The sequence below is a fragment of the Littorina saxatilis genome, linkage group LG1 (genome assembly GCF_037325665.1).
Source record: "Littorina saxatilis isolate snail1 linkage group LG1, US_GU_Lsax_2.0, whole genome shotgun sequence".
Classification (NCBI taxonomy): domain Eukaryota; kingdom Metazoa; phylum Mollusca; class Gastropoda; order Littorinimorpha; family Littorinidae; genus Littorina; species Littorina saxatilis.
This window is the reverse complement of record NC_090245.1, coordinates 82,490,538-82,508,235: the sequence shown is the minus strand read 5'-3', so window position 1 is coordinate 82,508,235 and position 17,698 is coordinate 82,490,538. Positions and strand designations below refer to the sequence as shown.

Genomic DNA, 17,698 nt, shown 5'->3' with positions numbered 1-17,698 from the left:
AGTTATGTTAGTTATCAATTTTTGAATATGGTCTGTGCATTATGATAACTTGTGTATGTAAAAAGACGGAAAGCTATTTTCGTGTTACATGTTTGCATAACTTCTGCCAATTATTAAACATGTAATGAATTGGTAGAACGTTCATAACATATGAAGTATTTGTGCGAGTGTGTGAGAGCTAGAGTCATAGAGGCTTTGTCCATTCTTTCCTGCATTGGGTTTGATATATGGGAACGGATAAGCGATGTGAGTTAACCATGGACTAAGAGCAATGCTAACCATTTCAGGTTGCGGTTTTCTTGCCGAGGAGCGATGGAGATGATCCGCCAGCCCAGTCAAGCTAAGCCATTCTACTGTTGAGGGCTGCTAGGGACTCGCTTCGCATGGAACTCGTGCTACTGTTGAGGGCTGCTATGGACTCACTTCGCCAGGAACTCATTCTGCGCTCGTGATGTCATTCGTCTTCGGGGCATCTACACCCAGGATCTCGCTTCACTTCAAGTCACTGTCAGACCTGCTGGACGGTAACTCTTCCGCTAAATCCGTCCCCTAAAAATAACCCATGCAGGAAGTGTAATTTCAGTGTATGATGGAGTGATAGCAAGAGGGTGTGTTTGCGAAGTAGAGATTTGATGTGAGTGAATGAGAGTAATTAGAGTGTAAACGTTAATTATCTTTGGCAAGGGATTGGGGTTATTTGATGTGTAAATGTGAGTTTTGAGTGCTTTGTTTTGTTCAAGAAATGTATAAACTTCATTTATTGTGATTTGTACCTTTTTACAGTTTGAGAGAGAGAGAAAATTCTGTGAGTTTGTGGATGACAGACTGCGCATATGTGTGTGCGCATATGTGTGTGTGACAAATGGGGGCTCGTCCGGGATATGATTGGGATAGCTAGCTAGAAGTAGTGGGTCTATCCTAACTTTTCATCGTCACTTCAGATTTTTCTGTTTGCTTTCTGTTTTTCTGATATTGTTTTGTCTTGTTTTGTCATGTCTTCGTGATGCCTGTTTATTGAATATCATTCGTGTGATAGCACTAGAGTTCATTACTTTTGTCACTACCGTCGTAACAGTGACAGAAGTCGGTGTTTTCCGCGCATAGTACTGCTATTCATTTTGCGAAAGAAAGCGTTCATTTGCAAAGCTTGTTTTTCCTTGTTCGGTATTTATTGGTGTCTAGCTCATTTCATTCAGAAGTACCATAAATACTTTTTCCTTTTTATTTCACTGTTTACTGAAGATAAAGATAAATATGTCCGCAAGGAAAACTCGAAACGCGGCCCTGTCTAGTTTTTCTACGCCTGACCCGACTTTGTCTCTTTCCGGCCATGAGTTATCTACTCCGCCTACTCATAGCGAAGTATTTTCTGAATCAGCTGGAAACTCGGTTAGTCTTAGTGCCGACCATGAGCAGATTGCCGCTAGGGGCAAAGCGTTGGGTGTCCGTTCCGGTAGTGCACTTGCCAGATTTGTGCAAGAAGAATTGGACCGTCTGCGCCATCAACAGCAGCAACAACAACGAGTAGGATTGGAGGCTCAGCTGCTAAAAGCTCAACTGGAAGAGGCAAGAAGGAAACAGGAGAGAGAAGAAAGAAGGCAGGAGAGAGAAGAAGAAGAGGCAAGAAGAAGACAGGAAAGAGAAGAAGAAGAGGCAAGAAGGAAACAGGAGAGAGAAGAGGAAGAGGCAAGAAGGAAACAGGAGAGAGAAGAGGAAGAGGCTCGACTGAGACAAGAAGAGACAAGAAGAAAACAGGAGAGAGAAGAGGAAGAGGCTCGACTGAGACAAGAAGAGACAAGAAGAAGACAGGAGAGAGATGAGGAAGAATATACCCGACGTCAACGTTTGGCTGAGTTGGAGGAGGAGAGGATTCGGACACAGATAGCAAGGGCCCAGCGTGAAGAAACTGCTCATGTTCCCCATATCCGTCCAATAGAACCTGTCCGTCTAAAGATCGATCCTTTTGATACCACCAAAGAAGATTTGGATACTTTTCTAGGGCGATTTGAGAGAGCGGCATCCCTGAGTGGGTGGAACAGGGAACGAGACTGGGGAGCTAGGCTGGGGACACTTCTTAAAGGTTTTTCCTCAGAGGTTTACCTAGAATTGCCTGATGAGGACGCGCTAGAGTACGACAAAGTGGTGGAGACGCTACGTGGGGCTTTTCGTTGGACTGCTGACTCTTACCGCTCCAAGTTTCGTCAGGCAGTGAAAAAGGATGAAGAAACATTTCAGCAGCATGCTACTCGGCTCCGGATTTGGTTTGAGCGATGGAGAAAGGCAGCCAAGAAGGAGGAGACATACGAAGGAGTTCGAGATCTCATACTGATGGAGCACCTTCTCGACAGAGTATCTGGAGAACTTGCCGACTTCATCAGACAGAATGACCCCAGTACTCTTTCTGAAGCTGCTGAACTTGCTGAGAGATTTGCATCGTCGAAACGGGCCAGGAAAAATCCAGTTACTGTCTTTGGTAAAGCATTGGGTCACCAGAAAGGACCAAGTAGCCCGAAGAAGGATGCAACTCCAGCAAAGCTTGCTGGCTCTAAGCCATCTGGATTCAAGGGAAAATGTTTCAACTGCGGTCAGGAAGGTCACTCTAGAAGAAACTGTCCTCGTCTAACTTCGGTGAAAACCGTTGTCACTCTGGGAACGGTCACCTCAGGAACTGAACTGCCTGCTCTCTGTGATCCTTGCAGCCAACTGACCTACTCTCCTAGATGTACTGTGAACGTCAATGGTTCTTCAGTATCTGCCCTGAGGGACACTGGAGCTGACGGGCTAGTGGTGGATTCGTCTCTTGTGCGAGATAACAAGCGCAGCATTGGACGACAAACCATCCGACTTGCAGCCGGCAACGTCGAACGAGAGTGCCCAACTGTTGTAATTGACTTTGAATCGCCTTTCTTTTCAGGAAAGGCAATTGCTATTGTGGTGGAGGATCTTGCTCATCCTGTATTGATTGGAAATGCCATCCCGTTGCCTGATGGACAAACTCTTGAAGTTCCGGTGTACAGGGGGAAGGCATATCCTGTGAAGACATCTGTTGTCACCAGAGCACAGCATGCTCGAGAACAACAAGGACCCAAAACTCTTAAAATGAAGGACTCCGGACTGGGAGGTGTCACCCGAGATGAACTCATTCAGCTACAAGAGAACGACTCTACATTGGCACGCATTCGAGAGCTAGCGGCGGTTAGTAATCCTGCTCCCTCCGGGACACATGGCCAAGTGAAGTTTTCCTGGAAGAAAGGAGTTCTGCAAAGGGAGTTCTCATCAGGTGAAGATGTGTACCATCAGATAGTTGTACCAGAAGCCTTGAGACCTGGAATCCTTAAGCTGTCGCATGATGTACCAATGGCTGGCCATCTTGGTTCGAGGAGGACTCGAGATCGAGTGTGGAACTCTTTCTACTGGCCGGGAATGGGCGGTGACATCCGTCGATATGTACAATCCTGCGATGCTTGCCAGCGAGCTCTACCCAAGGGGAAAATTCCAAAAGCACCACTTGGAAAGATGCCTCTGCTGGATGAACCTTTCCGGAGAATCGCTGTTGACATTGTGGGGCCTTTGACCATCTCCGAAAGAAAGAACCGCTACATTCTGGTTGCTGTAGACTATGCCACCCGGTACCCAGAAGCGACCCCTTTACCCAGCATCGAAGCAGAGCGTGTGGCTGAAGCACTCTGGCAGATGTATACTCGGGTTGGAGTTCCCAAAGAAGTACTGACCGACAGGGGTTCTCAGTTTGTCAGCAATCTCATGAAGCAAGTGAATCAGTTTCTTGCCCTGAAAGGACTCACCACGACACCATATCATGCTCAATGTAATGGTCTTGTAGAAAGATTCAATGGGACACTGAAGACAATGCTGAAGAAGCTCTGCATGGAGAAACCCAAAGATTGGGATCGTTTTGTTCCTGCCCTCCTTTTCGCCTACCGAGAGGTACCACAGGAAAGTTTAGGGTTTTCCCCTTTTGAACTTTTGTACGGGAGAACTGTGAGAGGACCTCTTTCCCTTCTCAAGGAGATATGGACCAAAGACACCCCTGCAGAAGTTAGGACTACTGCTGAGTATGTCGTGGATCTGCGTCAGCGTTTGGAAGACACTTTGAAAATCGCACAGCAGAACCTGGACAACTCCTCCCGGCGCTACGCCAGAGCTTTCGATCGTCGTGCAGTGAAACGAAACTTCAAGATTGGAAGTAGAGTTCTGCTTCTCCTACCCCTGAAGAAGAACAAGTTAGAAATGGCTTGGGAAGGACCCTACGAGGTTGTAGGAAAAGTTGGAGAATGCGACTATCGTCTGCGTGTAGGCACCAAAGAAAAGTTGTACCACGCCAATCTGATCAAGGAATATGTTGAGAGGTGGTCCAGACCTACCCCATCAAGAACGGATCAAGATGTCGTCACTACATGTGCCGTGGTGATCGATGAATCAGGAGCCACCTCAGAGGAAGACGTGACGTACCCACGAGACATCCCTCTACCTGCACTTCAGTCCAAAGAAGGTCCGAGTGATGTTCAGTGCAACCCGGCTTTGACTGACAGTCAGCGTGACGATGTGAATCGTTTCAAGGGTCGTTTCGTCAAAGCGCTCACGGATTTGCCTGGTTCTACCAAGCTTGAGGAATTTTCTGTCAGCCTACTGACTTCAAAGCCTGTTTTTGTCCGTCCTCGACCTGTGCCATACTCCCAAACTGAAACTGTAAAGAAGGAAGTGGAGGCCATGCTGAAAATGGGTGTCATAGAACCTGCGTCCTCACCTTACAACGCTCCAGTGGTCCTCGTGAAGAAAAGGGACGGGACGATTCGGTTCTGTATCGATTATCGTCAGCTAAACAGGGTCACTGAGTTTGATGGAGAACCACTCCCTGACATCGATCAACTCTTCAGCTGTCTTGGGCGTGCCAAGTACTTCACCAAGATAGATTTGTCGAAGGGGTATTGGCAGATACCAGTCCTTGCTGAAGACAGACCGAAGCTTGCGTTCATCGTTCCTCAGGGACAATTCCAATGGACCATGATGCCGTTTGGTCTTCAGAATGCTGTCGCAGTTTTCAGCCGCATGATGAGGAAGCTTCTCAACCCTCTGCGAAGAAGTGATGTCCACAACTTCATGGACGACATCCTCATCGGCACTGAAGACTGGGGGACTCATCTTGAGGCCCTGGAGGCCGTTTTTCGTCGTCTGGAAGAAGAAGGTCTCACGGCTCGACCTACGAAATGCTTCGTAGGATTCCCTGAACTGGACTACCTGGGTCATCGAGTTGGCCATGGCCTGATGTGGCCAGAGGCAGCCAAGCTCGAGAAGATTCAAGCTTCAAGACGTCCTGAAACCAAGAAAGAAGTCCGCGCTTTTCTTGGCCTGGTTGGTTTCTATCGACGCTATGTAGCCAACTTTGCTGCCATTGCTCTGGCCCTTACCAACTTGACACGGAAGAACTGCTCAAACAAGGTTCAGTGGACCGAGGTTTGCGAGGAATCTTTCAACACTCTCAGGGAGATTCTCAGCAAACCGCCTGTTATCTGCTTGCCTGACTTGTCCCAGCCATTTGTACTGCAGACCGATGCCTCTGACGTTGGTCTCGGAGCTGTTCTGCTGCAAGAGAGGGATGGGGAGTTGAAACCTGTGTCATTTGCAAGCCGCAAGCTGAACTCTGCAGAGAAAAACTACGCCACTGTTGAAAAGGAGTGTTTGGCCGTGGTGTGGGCTGTCAAGAAGTTTGAGGTGTACCTGTATGGCCAAGAGTTTGAACTTCAGACTGATCATCAGTCTTTGCAACACTTGCAGAGAGCAAAAACCTCCAACGGTCGTCTGATGCGATGGGCATTGTTGCTTCAGCCATTCTCTTTCCGGATTCGTGCGATCCGAGGACGTGAAAACGTGGGAGCGGATTATTACAGCCGCGTTGTGTGAAGTTTTGTAACTTAACTGTTAGTTCAGTCTAACAAGGGGGGTGTGTCACAAGCAGCTGTAATTATTTCGTATTATATGCAATCATTGCAAGCGCCTGTTCTTTGTGCTGTCGTTTACCTGCCAGGTGAAACAGCTAGCACTCGTAGTTTTCGTGCGGCACGGTTTTCTCTAAATTCTAGTGTAACGGGTGTATCTCAGGTGTGCTGTAGTGAGCAGTAAATTCAGTTGTGTGTCAGTTTTATTCATTCTTGCCGTAGCCGTTTACAGGGCTAGAAGTCTGCGTTCCAGACTGGAATCCGTTCTTCATTTGAACGTTACTTTTGCTTCCATAGAGCAAAAGGGAGCTGTCTTCATTTGACAGGGGAATTTCGCGTATGCTTTCATGCAACCAGGATGTGGTGCGTAATTCTTTTCTATTGTTTTCGGTGTAGTTTAGGCTGTTTGCGTGTTACATGTTTGTTGTTTCGTGTCTGTGCGTTTCTTATATGTTCAGGCTAGTCGGTCAGGTATTTCGTTTAAAGAAGGTTAGTTTCTTAGTATTGTTAGTTATGTTAGTTATCAATTTTTGAATATGGTCTGTGCATTATGATAACTTGTGTATGTAAAAAGACGGAAAGCTATTTTCGTGTTACATGTTTGCATAACTTCTGCCAATTATTAAACATGTAATGAATTGGTAGAACGTTCATAACATATGAAGTATTTGTGCGAGTGTGTGAGAGCTAGAGTCATAGAGGCTTTGTCCATTCTTTCCTGCATTGGGTTTGATATATGGGAACGGATAAGCGATGTGAGTTAACCATGGACTAAGAGCAATGCTAACCATTTCAGGTTGCGGTTTTCTTGCCGATGAGTGATGGAGATGATCCGCCAGCCCAGTCAAGCTAAGCCATTCTACTGTTGAGGGCTGCTATGGACTCGCTTCGCATGGAACTCGTGCTACTGTTGAGGGCTGCTAGGGACTCGCTTCGCATGGAACTCGTGCTACTGTTGAGGGCTGCTATGGACTCACTTCGCCAGGAACTCATTCTGCGCTCGTGATGTCATTCGTCTTCGGGGCATCTACACCCAGGATCTCGCTTCACTTCAAGTCACTGTCAGACCTGCTGGACGGTAACTCTTCCGCTAAATCCGTCCCCTAAAAATAACCCATGCAGGAAGTGTAATTTCAGTGTATGATGGAGTGATAGCAAGAGGGTGTGTTTGCGAAGTAGAGATTTGATGTGAGTGAATGAGAGTAATTAGAGTGTAAACGTTAATTATCTTTGGCAAGGGATTGGGGTTATTTGATGTGTAAATGTGAGTTTTGAGTGCTTTGTTTTGTTCAAGAAATGTATAAACTTCATTTATTGTGATTTGTACCTTTTTACAGTTTGAGAGAGAGAGAAAATTCTGTGAGTTTGTGGATGACAGACTGCGCATATGTGTGTGCGCATATGTGTGTGTGACACTCCATTATATAAATTCTCACTGACAGATAAGCAGAGGGAGAGAAAGGGGGAGAGAGAGAGAGAGGGAGAGAGAGAGAGAGAGAGAGAGAGAGAGAGAGAGAGAGAGAGAGAGAGAGAGAGAGTGGGAGAGAGAGAGAGAAACAGATAGAGTTAAATAATTAAGTGCAACCACCCAGAACACACAACATGACAGTAAACAGTCTATATAACTCAAATCCCAAATTGAGTATATGATGAAAACCAAAAGTCGTAATATATACTAATAACCCATTAAAAATATCAATGAAGACAGACCAGTATCTTGCATAAAGTCTATCATGCTCAGATCACATTTCCTACTTGCAAAAATCGTTCCACTTTATGAAATGAAAAGTAAAGGCCGCAAGAGCTATTCATCTTCATCAAGAATTCCTTTGTTTTTCTCTGCATAACTTTCAGTACCACATAGCTTACTTTGAAGCTGGACGGGCAGGAGTAGAGGCTTGAGTAGTCTGAAATTAAAAATAAACTAAATTTAATACATAACTTTCAAAACCTGAACAAATTGCAGACATGAGGAGATGGAGAGGCTTCTATCCTTTCGTAAACTTCATGATAAACTGTACTACTCAATTAATTTGTGACAAGCTCTTATATTTCTTGATTAACTTTAACTTTACTGTTCCATACAGAGACAGAAAGACACAGACAGAAAACCAACAACACCCCCCCCCCCCCCCCCCCACACACACACAAACATTGAAACTTAGATGCTAAGAATCTTGAACTCTTCAAATCATCCAGTCCTTTTTTGTGATAAAAGCTAGTACAAGAACCAACAAAACTACCACTGAACTAGAAAAATGCACATTAACCCCTGAAGGTCATGTATACGTCGTCAAAACATACCGGTGTAGATGACGGCGTTGATGACGCTAAGAACGATGGAAGAGGTGAGGGAGCAGCGACAGTTGAGCTTACTGCACGACCAGCTGCAATGACACAAAACACACAAAAAGGAGGCACTTAATAAAGATTTTGAGACTGAGATTTGAACAGTTTTATAGTATAAATATATGCATATTAACATAAACTTTGAGTGCAGATTCAGCATGCTATTCAAAAGGGTTGTTCTTAAACAAGAACTAGGAGTCTGCATTCAATGAACTTAATTAAATTAAGAAAGACAAGACAAAACAAAATCACTGTTATATGGTCAAAACAATTAAGGTCTTGTAATTTTTAATTTAGAGTATCTTTAGCAGGCATGAGCAAGTTCCAAAATTTTCACTCGCCTTGTGGGCTAGTAAATTTCAAAATTGACTAGCCCACAAACAAATTCACTCGCCCACAAAAATGAGTTACCAAAGAACAAAACGATTTCATCCATTCAAACGTGGTGAAAGACGAGCAGGCTTTTTGCAAGCGCCTGCACCGATCGGATCAGTTGAGCGACACGAGCACGCTGGTCTTGCAGCGTGCTCTTGCGTTAGCTGGTGGTTAGCTGGTGCATAGCGTGTCCCCCCTCGGTGTCTTCGACCTTTTTGTTTTGAGTTTACCTATTTTTTGGTACTTCACAACAGACAATCGTCGCTCGGAAAATTATAATACCACAGACCCAAAATTTTCACTCGCCAAGAAATGATTAATTTAGTCATTAGTGAGGTGAACAAAAAGCGCAAATGAACACACCAGCTGAACTTTGAGCTGCTTCTTTTTCTGCCAGAGCCACCTCTTCATGGGTGACAATCTCTGGCTGCTCGTCATTCATCTCCTCCATCATTGTGATACCGCTGCATGTACACATAAGGTAAGATGACAAAGTTTTAGTCATGCATGCATGCACCAACAATTAATTCATGTGTCTGCATGCAGAAGATAAGACACTAACACTAACAGTAGAATTTATTTATCTATCAATCTCTTTCTCTGTCCGTTTGTCTGTGATCTGTCTCTGTCTCAATAGCTGGCTGGCTGGCTGGCTGTCTGTCGATCTGTCAATCGCTCTCCTCTCTCTCAATATCTCTCTTACACACACACCTTTGTGTTAAAAAAAAGAGAAAGATACTTTCAGCTGTGTGATTCACTGTCAGTAATTTTCACAGGGGGGGCAGATATTAGATAAATTTGTAGCTGCCCTCCAGGCAATCTCTCTCACTCTCAGTAAAGATCTGTCAGTGTCACTGTCAGTTGATTTTCTTTTCTACTGAGCCGACGTCCACTGTGGCTGAAAGCGAATAATTTAGAATACATCATGTAGATTACAACAAAAAAGCCTGAAGCATTGTTCACTCAAATCTCCCACTAAACAAAGCCTACGAAGATAGAGAGGCTCATGTTATTGTGTGTCTACTACAATGTTGACATTCCAGTTGCAGACGATAACTTGCAAGCTATTCCGTAGTAAGTTACTGTATCCAGGGGGCCAGGGGTTTAGACGCCTGCAAATCGATAGCAAACTGCGCTATATATGTTTAAAAGGTTATAGCTTTTACACTGCGAACACTCACTTTTACCCAGCACCACGTAAAACACAGTCCAAGACAACACTAACCTTACAACCAAAACAGTAGATGGCACGACTTAGCAAAGTGACGTCATAGCCACGTCCGCCTGCTGTTTCAAGGGAGTTGCTTCCCTTTGACCATTACCGTAGCCACTTGACTGAAAATAAAGAAAGAACGGAAATAAAAAAGGAAAAAGAAGACGATGTGTGTGTGTGTGTGTGTGTGTGGGGGGGGGGGGTGCAGAGAAACCGAGAGACATTGCCAAGGTGTTACTGAAGAGGAAAAGGAAGACATTTTCTCTCCTGTTTAGAACAAACTTAGTCATGATTCGAACGTTATAATTGTTACTACTGTTTTTGCTGCTGATGCTGCTGTTGTTGTTGGTGGTGGTGTTGTTGACGTTGTTGTTGTTTTTTTGGAACATTTATCTCTTTTTCATCAACTATAAGTCAATCATTAGAATATTGAGTTTACTGATGTTCCATGACTCACTGTGTGAGGATAGCATTTTGCCATTTTGCAAACTTGTGCAAGGTCTTATGCTTTTCTCAAAATCTAATCATGAATAAGAACGACTTATGCGTTTTTCATGTTACCTTATAATATAACTGTTTTGGTCAATGACATGTTTTACTAGCCTTAAAAGTCTCCACTTATCAAGAGCAGAGGCCGCATGTCACAATTTGGGACGTTTTCTATTTTAAGACAAACTAAGCTTACTGCCACCTATGAGCGGAAGTGGAATTATTGTGCACCAGACAGCAGAAGTTTCTTTTACGCTACTGGGCAGGCTATTTCGTAAAACTACATCTTTGTAGTGTCTTAATAACCTCTTATGATGTATGACTACCTGATTCCATGAAATCTTACTAGTTTTTGGATAGCTACGTGCCAAAGAATACTCATGGCGAACCAGCAACGATCTCAGAATCAGACGGCAGAAGGCCAAGAGCAAGCTATCGTCTACGATGCCTGCAAGAATGGGAGAATCGAGAGTTTGAAAAGCATTTTACAGCGACTGAGTAGTAACATTATCTTTGACCTGATCCACGCCAAGACAAATGGAGCTACACCTCTGATCATGGCCGCTCGGAACGGTCACTATGAAGTTGTGAAGTACTTGATAGAAGAGTGTAAAGCTGATTTCACACAACCTGGATGTGTCAAGTTTGATGGAGAGACTATCGAAGGTGCACCCCCTCTTTGGTGCGCTGCAGCAGCAGGTCATCTAGAAATTGTGGAGTATCTGGTGGAGAAGGGCGCCGACGTTAACCAGACTACCTACACCAACTCTACTCCACTAAGAGCAGCCTGTTTCGATGGACATTACGCTATCGTGGAATTTCTAGTAAAACATGATGCTGACATTGAAATTGCCAATCGCCATGGACATACCTGCCTTATGATTGCATGCTATAAAGGCCATAAACACATTGTGGAATATCTTCTGTCCCTGAAAGCGCAGGTCAACCGAAAAAGTATCAAAGGTAATCAAACCTCTTCCACTTGCCAAGTGCTGCATAATTATCATTATCACAAAAACGATTGTTATTATGTTAATTCTCACAAATTTGTCAGTATGATCATAACACAGAGCTTGGGGTGCTTGTTAAACAGGATTGTTTAGAGTGTAGTACACAGTATTTGGAACAGAGTACTTGTGAATATATTTTGTCCGTTTTTACTATACAGTTAGACAGGTGTGCATGTAGTTTCAACTGAGGCACTGGGGAGAATACAGGGGTGAGTTTTGGCGCTCGCCCGCTCGCCCCCGGCGACTTCAAATCGCCTCGGGCGGGTTCGAAATTCCTCTAAAATCGCCCGCCTGGCGAGTTCAAATTTCGCTGAAGCACAAAGTTGTTAGGCAACGAAGTCAATCGGAACGGCCGGCGAACAAATATCTCTGCGGGCGATCTCAAAATCTGTCACTTCTCTACTGCCCACTCATCCCCCCCCCCCCCCCACCCCCCCCCCCCCCCCCCGCTTCCCCCACTTTCAGAAGGACTCAGGACTACCACCAATCAAGGCCAGACACATTGGCTAGACAGCTACCCCACTCTGCCTCACTTGACCGTGTCATCACCCCTCCAGTGCCACGAGCCGCTGGCGATTGCATCAGCAGTCAAAATAGTTAAACCACCCCCCCCCCCCCCCCCCTTCGTCCCACCTCTTTGCGCTATTCACTTCACCCCCTCTCTTATATCTTATCCTGCGCTCACCAATCCTTCAGAGACTTTCACATGTTGTAAAACAGTTTCCTCTCAAAACTCGGTCATTGACCCCGAGTAAGAAGGTCAGTGTCTCGACAGGCAGCTGTGTTCAGATTGCAAGTACCGGTCATTGACCCAGGTCTCAAGGCCAACCAGCTTTTACAATGGCCAATGCATCTGCCTTTGATCTGACCGCCCATCCAGAGCAAACATATTCCCCCTAGCCCTCTGTATTTTTCCTTGGATGTGCCTGTTATGTACCACTGATCCAGTTTCTGGGAAATGTATAATTATGTCATTGACTGCAGGGATACTCATTGAGACCATTTTCCAAAATATGTTAACACCAGCTTTGCTGACCAACTTAGTACAAGTAGTGACAGTACTACTGCTGTCAATTATTTCCCTTCAACAAAAGAAGTAAAAAAAAGACCAACCCGATCCACCATATGTGATAAAGAAGAAAAGACAGACCTTCAACAATAGGACAAGGGATGCAACTCTGCTGAATCAAAAGCATAAAGATCACCTGTGAACAATTCTAGGATCAAGAAATCTGAACATCTGTTTGTTTTCATTAGGAAATAGAAATGAAATATAATGCTTTTGATTATTTATGACTTAAAGGCATATGTACTCGATGACTATACACGCTAATTGCTTTACCAACAGCTGGAGACATGCTAAATTAAGTTCCCTGCAAAATATTGTGGTCTAGGACCCCTTCAATGTTGAGATATGTTAATTTTCATTTTGATCTGGATCGTCCTATTTATAGATTTGGCAACACATGTAACGTTGATGCAAGGGAGCTAACACCGCGGCTTTGTTGACATCCTCACTTTTTCAGAGGCTAGAACAAGCTGTAATGCATGTATTATGGTCCGCGCATGGTGACATATCGTCATTATATGGTCTTATGGTGCGTTTGACATCGATTATGGGCAAACTACACTTTGTAAACACGGGAGCGCGTACATATGCCTTTAAGCTGTGGTAAATTTGGCTGGTATGCAACTTTTATACTTCTGCTTGATCTAACAGTAATATTAATAACACAGCCATAAGGCCAAAAAAAAAAAATAGGTGTGGTTACGGTAACATAGCCACAAAAAAATAGGGTAGGAAGGTAGGCAATCACTTTTTTTTTTTTTACTTTTTTTTCTAATGTGTACAAATTAAACCTACTTGACAGGGAAATAAGTGTGCGACTCGGGCGAATTTGCTTTCATTGCGTTTTCTGCACTGTTTTTTTGTTTGTTTGACAAATGTAATAAAAAGTTATAGGGTCGGCCCCTAAAAATAGGGTAGGTCGGGTTACCGTAACCACACCTATTTTTTGTTTAGGCCTAAAGAAAAAGAAAAAAACCAAGAAAGCAACTTATAATTTTTTTTTGTAGTCAGCTTTTTATACTTGGTTTTACACAACAAAAAACATAATTTAAATTTAAAAAAAAATGCTGATTTACTCTTTTGTAGTGTGTGTTTATGTGGTAAGTAGAGTTCCATAGTAAATTACTTTGTAAATTGTGTGGTAGGGGGTACATAAAGGGGGTAACTTTTAGTGAGGTTTAGTGTGTGATTGTGTGACAGGGTGTGAATGTGGTTTTGATTTCTTGTTTCTTTGTGGCGGCTTTTATTTTAAATTCTTTATAAAAACAAGGTTAATTATCATTATATTAAAACATAGCACTTTAGTCATCAAGTTTTGTGTGTGTTTGTGGTAGTTATTAGTAGTGCAAATCCACATGTATGCATTATAAGTATGAATGTACGTCTTTTGTGTATGTGGTTAGCACGCGACGAGCCGCTGGGGCGGTTGTAAGAAATCCCGGCAGGTTGGGGGCCGGTTGGGATTTGGGGGGACCGGTTCAATTTTTGACTTACCGGCCCCCCTGGCCGGTAGCAAAAAAAGTTAAGGTACACCCCTGGAGAATAGATCAAAACCAATACATTTTGTGTTTAAAAGTAAACAGAAGCAAGACAAATCTGATATCTATTAGTATTATGTATGAACTAATAAAAAGTTAACCGGTATACCATTCTATTCTGGTTTAATTGCAATTTGCATGAATTATGTTGAATAACTGAATCACAAAATGGCAGAAAACTTACATTGTGATAACAGTAAAGCAGCTCATTTGTGTTGTTCAACCCATTTTGAATAAATAGGTACTGTAAGAACAAGTTTGGTTGGCATTCATTTTTCATCTTTTATTTTACACAGCACATTTTTTGTTTTCTACTTACAGGAAACACAGCCCTGCATGACAGTGCAGAATCAGGTAGTCTGGACATCATGAAGTTACTGCTGGGGAATGGCGCTGTGATGGAGAAAGACTCGTATGGCATGACTCCGCTCATGGCTGCTGCTGTTGCTGGTTACAAGAACATCATTGAATACCTTGTCTCCCAGCCTTCTTGTAGTCGAAGCGACTATGTGGATGCTTTAGAACTTCTAGGCGCTACTTATGTGGACAAAAAACGTGATAGCATGGCTGCAATCAGGGTCTGGCGGAGGGCTCTTAATGAGAGAAAGAGACTAGAGAGGCCGCCATTAGACAAGCCAATACCTGAAAATCCCAACCCTGCTTATCTGAATGCTGTTGAGGTGCAGGACATGGATGAACTTGAAGAAATGATAATTGATCCTGATGAGATGCGCATGCAGGCATTGTTGATTCGAGAACGGGTTCTGGGTCCCAGCCATCCGGACACTTCCTACTACATCCGTTATCGAGGAGCGCTATATGCTGATGTTGGGAACTTTGAGCGCTGCATCACCCTGTGGATGTACGCGCTGGAGATGCAACAGTCTGTGTCGGAAGCCTTGGCTGCCATGACCATGAGTAGCTTTCTGTCCTTCGCTGAACTTTTCGCCTTCATGTTCTCGGAGAGCGGCAGCAGACTGAGCTCCAGCCAGAGCAAGAACAAGTTTGCAAAGGACATCCTGTCTGTGATGGAGCACGGCCTGGAGGAGATTCTTCGCTTCCAGACCCAGCAGACTGAGCAGGAGGGGAAGGAGCCGGACGGTGACAAGTCTGTACTAAACCGCATGCTCGTCATCCTCCTGCACCTAATGAACTTGATGGGCAAGCTACCTGTCTGCAGTCCCAAGGCCGAACCCTCCCCGCTGCTGCACAGCTACAAGCGACTGGTCTACCGACTGGTCAAGCTGGACATGCGTGGGTCCAGCGGAGCGTCCTTGCTACACATGGCCTGCATGGAGGACACCACGCACATCGGCCGCTACCCTGTCTGCTCCTTCCCTGCCCAGAGCGTGGTCGGTCTCTTGCTACAGGTAGGAGCAAACCCCAACGCACGTGACAGCAACAGCCTTACGCCGCTCCACCTGGCTACTAAACCCAGTAGCGTAGCTTTTGCCAGCATCATAGATCTGCTGCTGGAGCATGGGGCGCATGCTGACACATGCAGCACTGATCACGTCACACCCTTGGACAACTTGAAGAAGAACGGGCTGCTGTCAAGAGTGTGCATTGTAAAGAACACCACTTTGAAGTGCATGGCGGCACGTGTTATAGCACACAAGAAACTGACCTACAAGGGTATTGTGGGGCATGACCTGGAAAACTTTATTGAACTGCACTAAATATGTTGCTTTTCGAAACTGCAAACAAGAAACAATCCTGTGCTTTAAAATATATATATTATATACCATTGCAATTTTCTTTTGATGCAAGTCAAAATTGTGATACATGGTGGAGTTACTATCTTTGTCACTGTCAGTTTGTGTAACTGTGTGGTACTCACCTGATACTTGTGATTTAAAAAAAAATGCCAGTGGTGAGCAGTAATTCTAGTACTAGTACTCAACTAGTAGTTTGGATAATGCAATTGGGTATGAAAATACTTCATACCTGCTTTAAAATTCCTTTCTTTGAATTTACACTGTAAACAAACACACATCAAGGAATTTAATTTAACTCAATAACTGTTTACGACAATAACATCAGTGAAGCTTTTAGATTAACACATCAAATGCTGTTTGAAAGATATATATTTTTAATTTCTTAAAGCTGCGGGTGATAATTATTTCTAACTGCAGTGGAATCCCCCTTTAAAACCTAAATAATCTGGGAAAATCAGGTGTTAAAAAAAAAACGGAGTCTTGAAATGGTGGTTAATATGCAGAGGTTATGGACAGTAAAATCTGAGAAAATAGGGTCTTAAAACTACAAGGGAGGGAGTTTTAAATCAGCGGGTCTTAAAGGGGGGGGGGGGGGGGGAGGGGGGTCCACTGTACTCATTCCTCGGTCTTGAAAAACTATTTTTATTGGTATCTTCTTCTTCTTCTGCGTTCGTGGGCTGAAACTCCCACGTACACTTGTGTTTTTTGCACGAGTGGAATTTTACGTGTATGACCGTTTTTTACCCCGCCATTTAGGCAGCCATACGCCGTTTTCGGAGGAAGCATGCTGGGTATTTTCGTGTTTCTATAACCCACCAAACTCTGACATGGATTACAGGATCTTTTTCGTGCGCACTTGGTCTTGTGCTTGCATGTACACACGGGGGTGTTCGGACACCGAGGAGAGTCTGCACACAAAGTTGACTCTGAGAAATAAATCTCTCGCCGAACGTGGGGACGAACTCACGCTGACAGCGGCCAACTGGATACAAATCCAGCGCGCTACCGACTGAGCTACATCCCCGCCCCGATTTTTTTTTTATTGGTATAATTTGATAGCATCTCGTTAACAAGATTTGGTAGACTTTATTAATTATTCTTGGGGTTGCAATACCAAGGGATAGTGAGGAGCGACAGAGTTGCACTACCCAGTCTCGCTGCTCGCATACATGTATTTAATTACAATTATGCATGCATGTACAGTATCCTGAAAATTAAGAGGAAAGTGAACAAATACTACTTGCGTACAGATAACATTAGATTCTGTGTGGGCAATGGGTTGAAGGCCATTTTGACTACCAGTACCATTCAAAATTAAAATTGTTCAAATACTGAAATAGAGATAGCAGTTAAAGGAAATATAATACACACTGACTTACCACTACTAAAATTATTTGGCTCCCATTTGGAGCAATTACCTTGACATTGTGTGGCTTATTTGAAACAGTCATGAACATGGAATTTACTTCCATTATTTCCTGGAATATATGGCTTCCCTTTCCTGTGTTTTTATCACTTAATGTAAAGTCTGTCTTTCATTTCTCAGAACTTGCACATTACCCTCAATGATTATAACCCATTGAATTTCCTTTCTTAAGGTAAAATGCTGGACTGTTTCCCCAAGTCTTCATTGTTGTGTTCCACTTCCAGTGTGATATTAAATCTAAATATTTCGTCAGATTTACTTTTGCTTACTTTATAGACATGTGACTGTGCATCTTTCTTTAGAAGTTGTTATGAGCATGCATTGCATGCATTATATTTATAATTGTATGATAATTTTTATAGTTTTAAAAACATTGGCAATCTATTTTACATCAAGATTAAATTTAAACCTTCATGGCTCAGCATTCTTTTTAAGTAACATTTAAAGGCACAGTAAGCCTCCCGTAAACCATCACAGATACTGTCAGGCTTTTACACACAGTACAAACACCCTTCCATTTGAACGCTCACCAAACGGGAACATCCTAGGTGTCCTAC

General features: G+C 43.7%; 3 protein-coding genes across 5 annotated transcripts in view; 2 read left to right on the top strand and 1 right to left on the bottom strand.

Moving 5' to 3' along the window:
* Nucleotides 1-10,013, bottom strand: part of LOC138981722 (protein PRRC1-A-like) — a 30,176-nt gene extending 20,163 nt beyond the window's left edge. For 2 of the 3 annotated variants that reach the window (XM_070354788.1, XM_070354804.1), the window contains exons 1-4: nt 9,904-10,013; nt 9,042-9,142; nt 8,259-8,341; nt 7,824-7,861 (exon numbers count right to left, since the gene is read on the bottom strand). In XM_070354788.1, coding sequence (XP_070210889.1) covers nt 7,824-7,861; nt 8,259-8,341; nt 9,042-9,132 — 212 coding nt within the window. In that variant the 5' untranslated portion in view covers nt 9,133-9,142; nt 9,904-10,013. The other variant, XM_070354796.1, reaches the window with a different exon arrangement.
* LOC138950853 (uncharacterized) lies at nt 1,255-7,374 on the top strand. The gene is made up of 2 exons (XM_070322571.1): nt 1,255-6,317; nt 6,751-7,374. Exon 1 carries the CDS (start codon nt 1,255-1,257, stop codon nt 5,917-5,919), a length of 4,665 nt encoding a protein of 1,554 aa, XP_070178672.1. The 3' UTR covers nt 5,920-6,317; nt 6,751-7,374.
* A 591-nt stretch (nt 10,014-10,604) lies between the features above and the next one.
* On the top strand, nt 10,605-16,285 carry LOC138981609 (protein fem-1 homolog C-like). Its single transcript, XM_070354585.1, has 2 exons — nt 10,605-11,343; nt 14,319-16,285. Exons 1-2 carry the CDS (start codon nt 10,761-10,763, stop codon nt 15,674-15,676), a joined length of 1,941 nt encoding a protein of 646 aa, XP_070210686.1. The 5' UTR covers nt 10,605-10,760; the 3' UTR covers nt 15,677-16,285.
* Nucleotides 16,286-17,698: the final 1,413 nt, after the last annotated feature.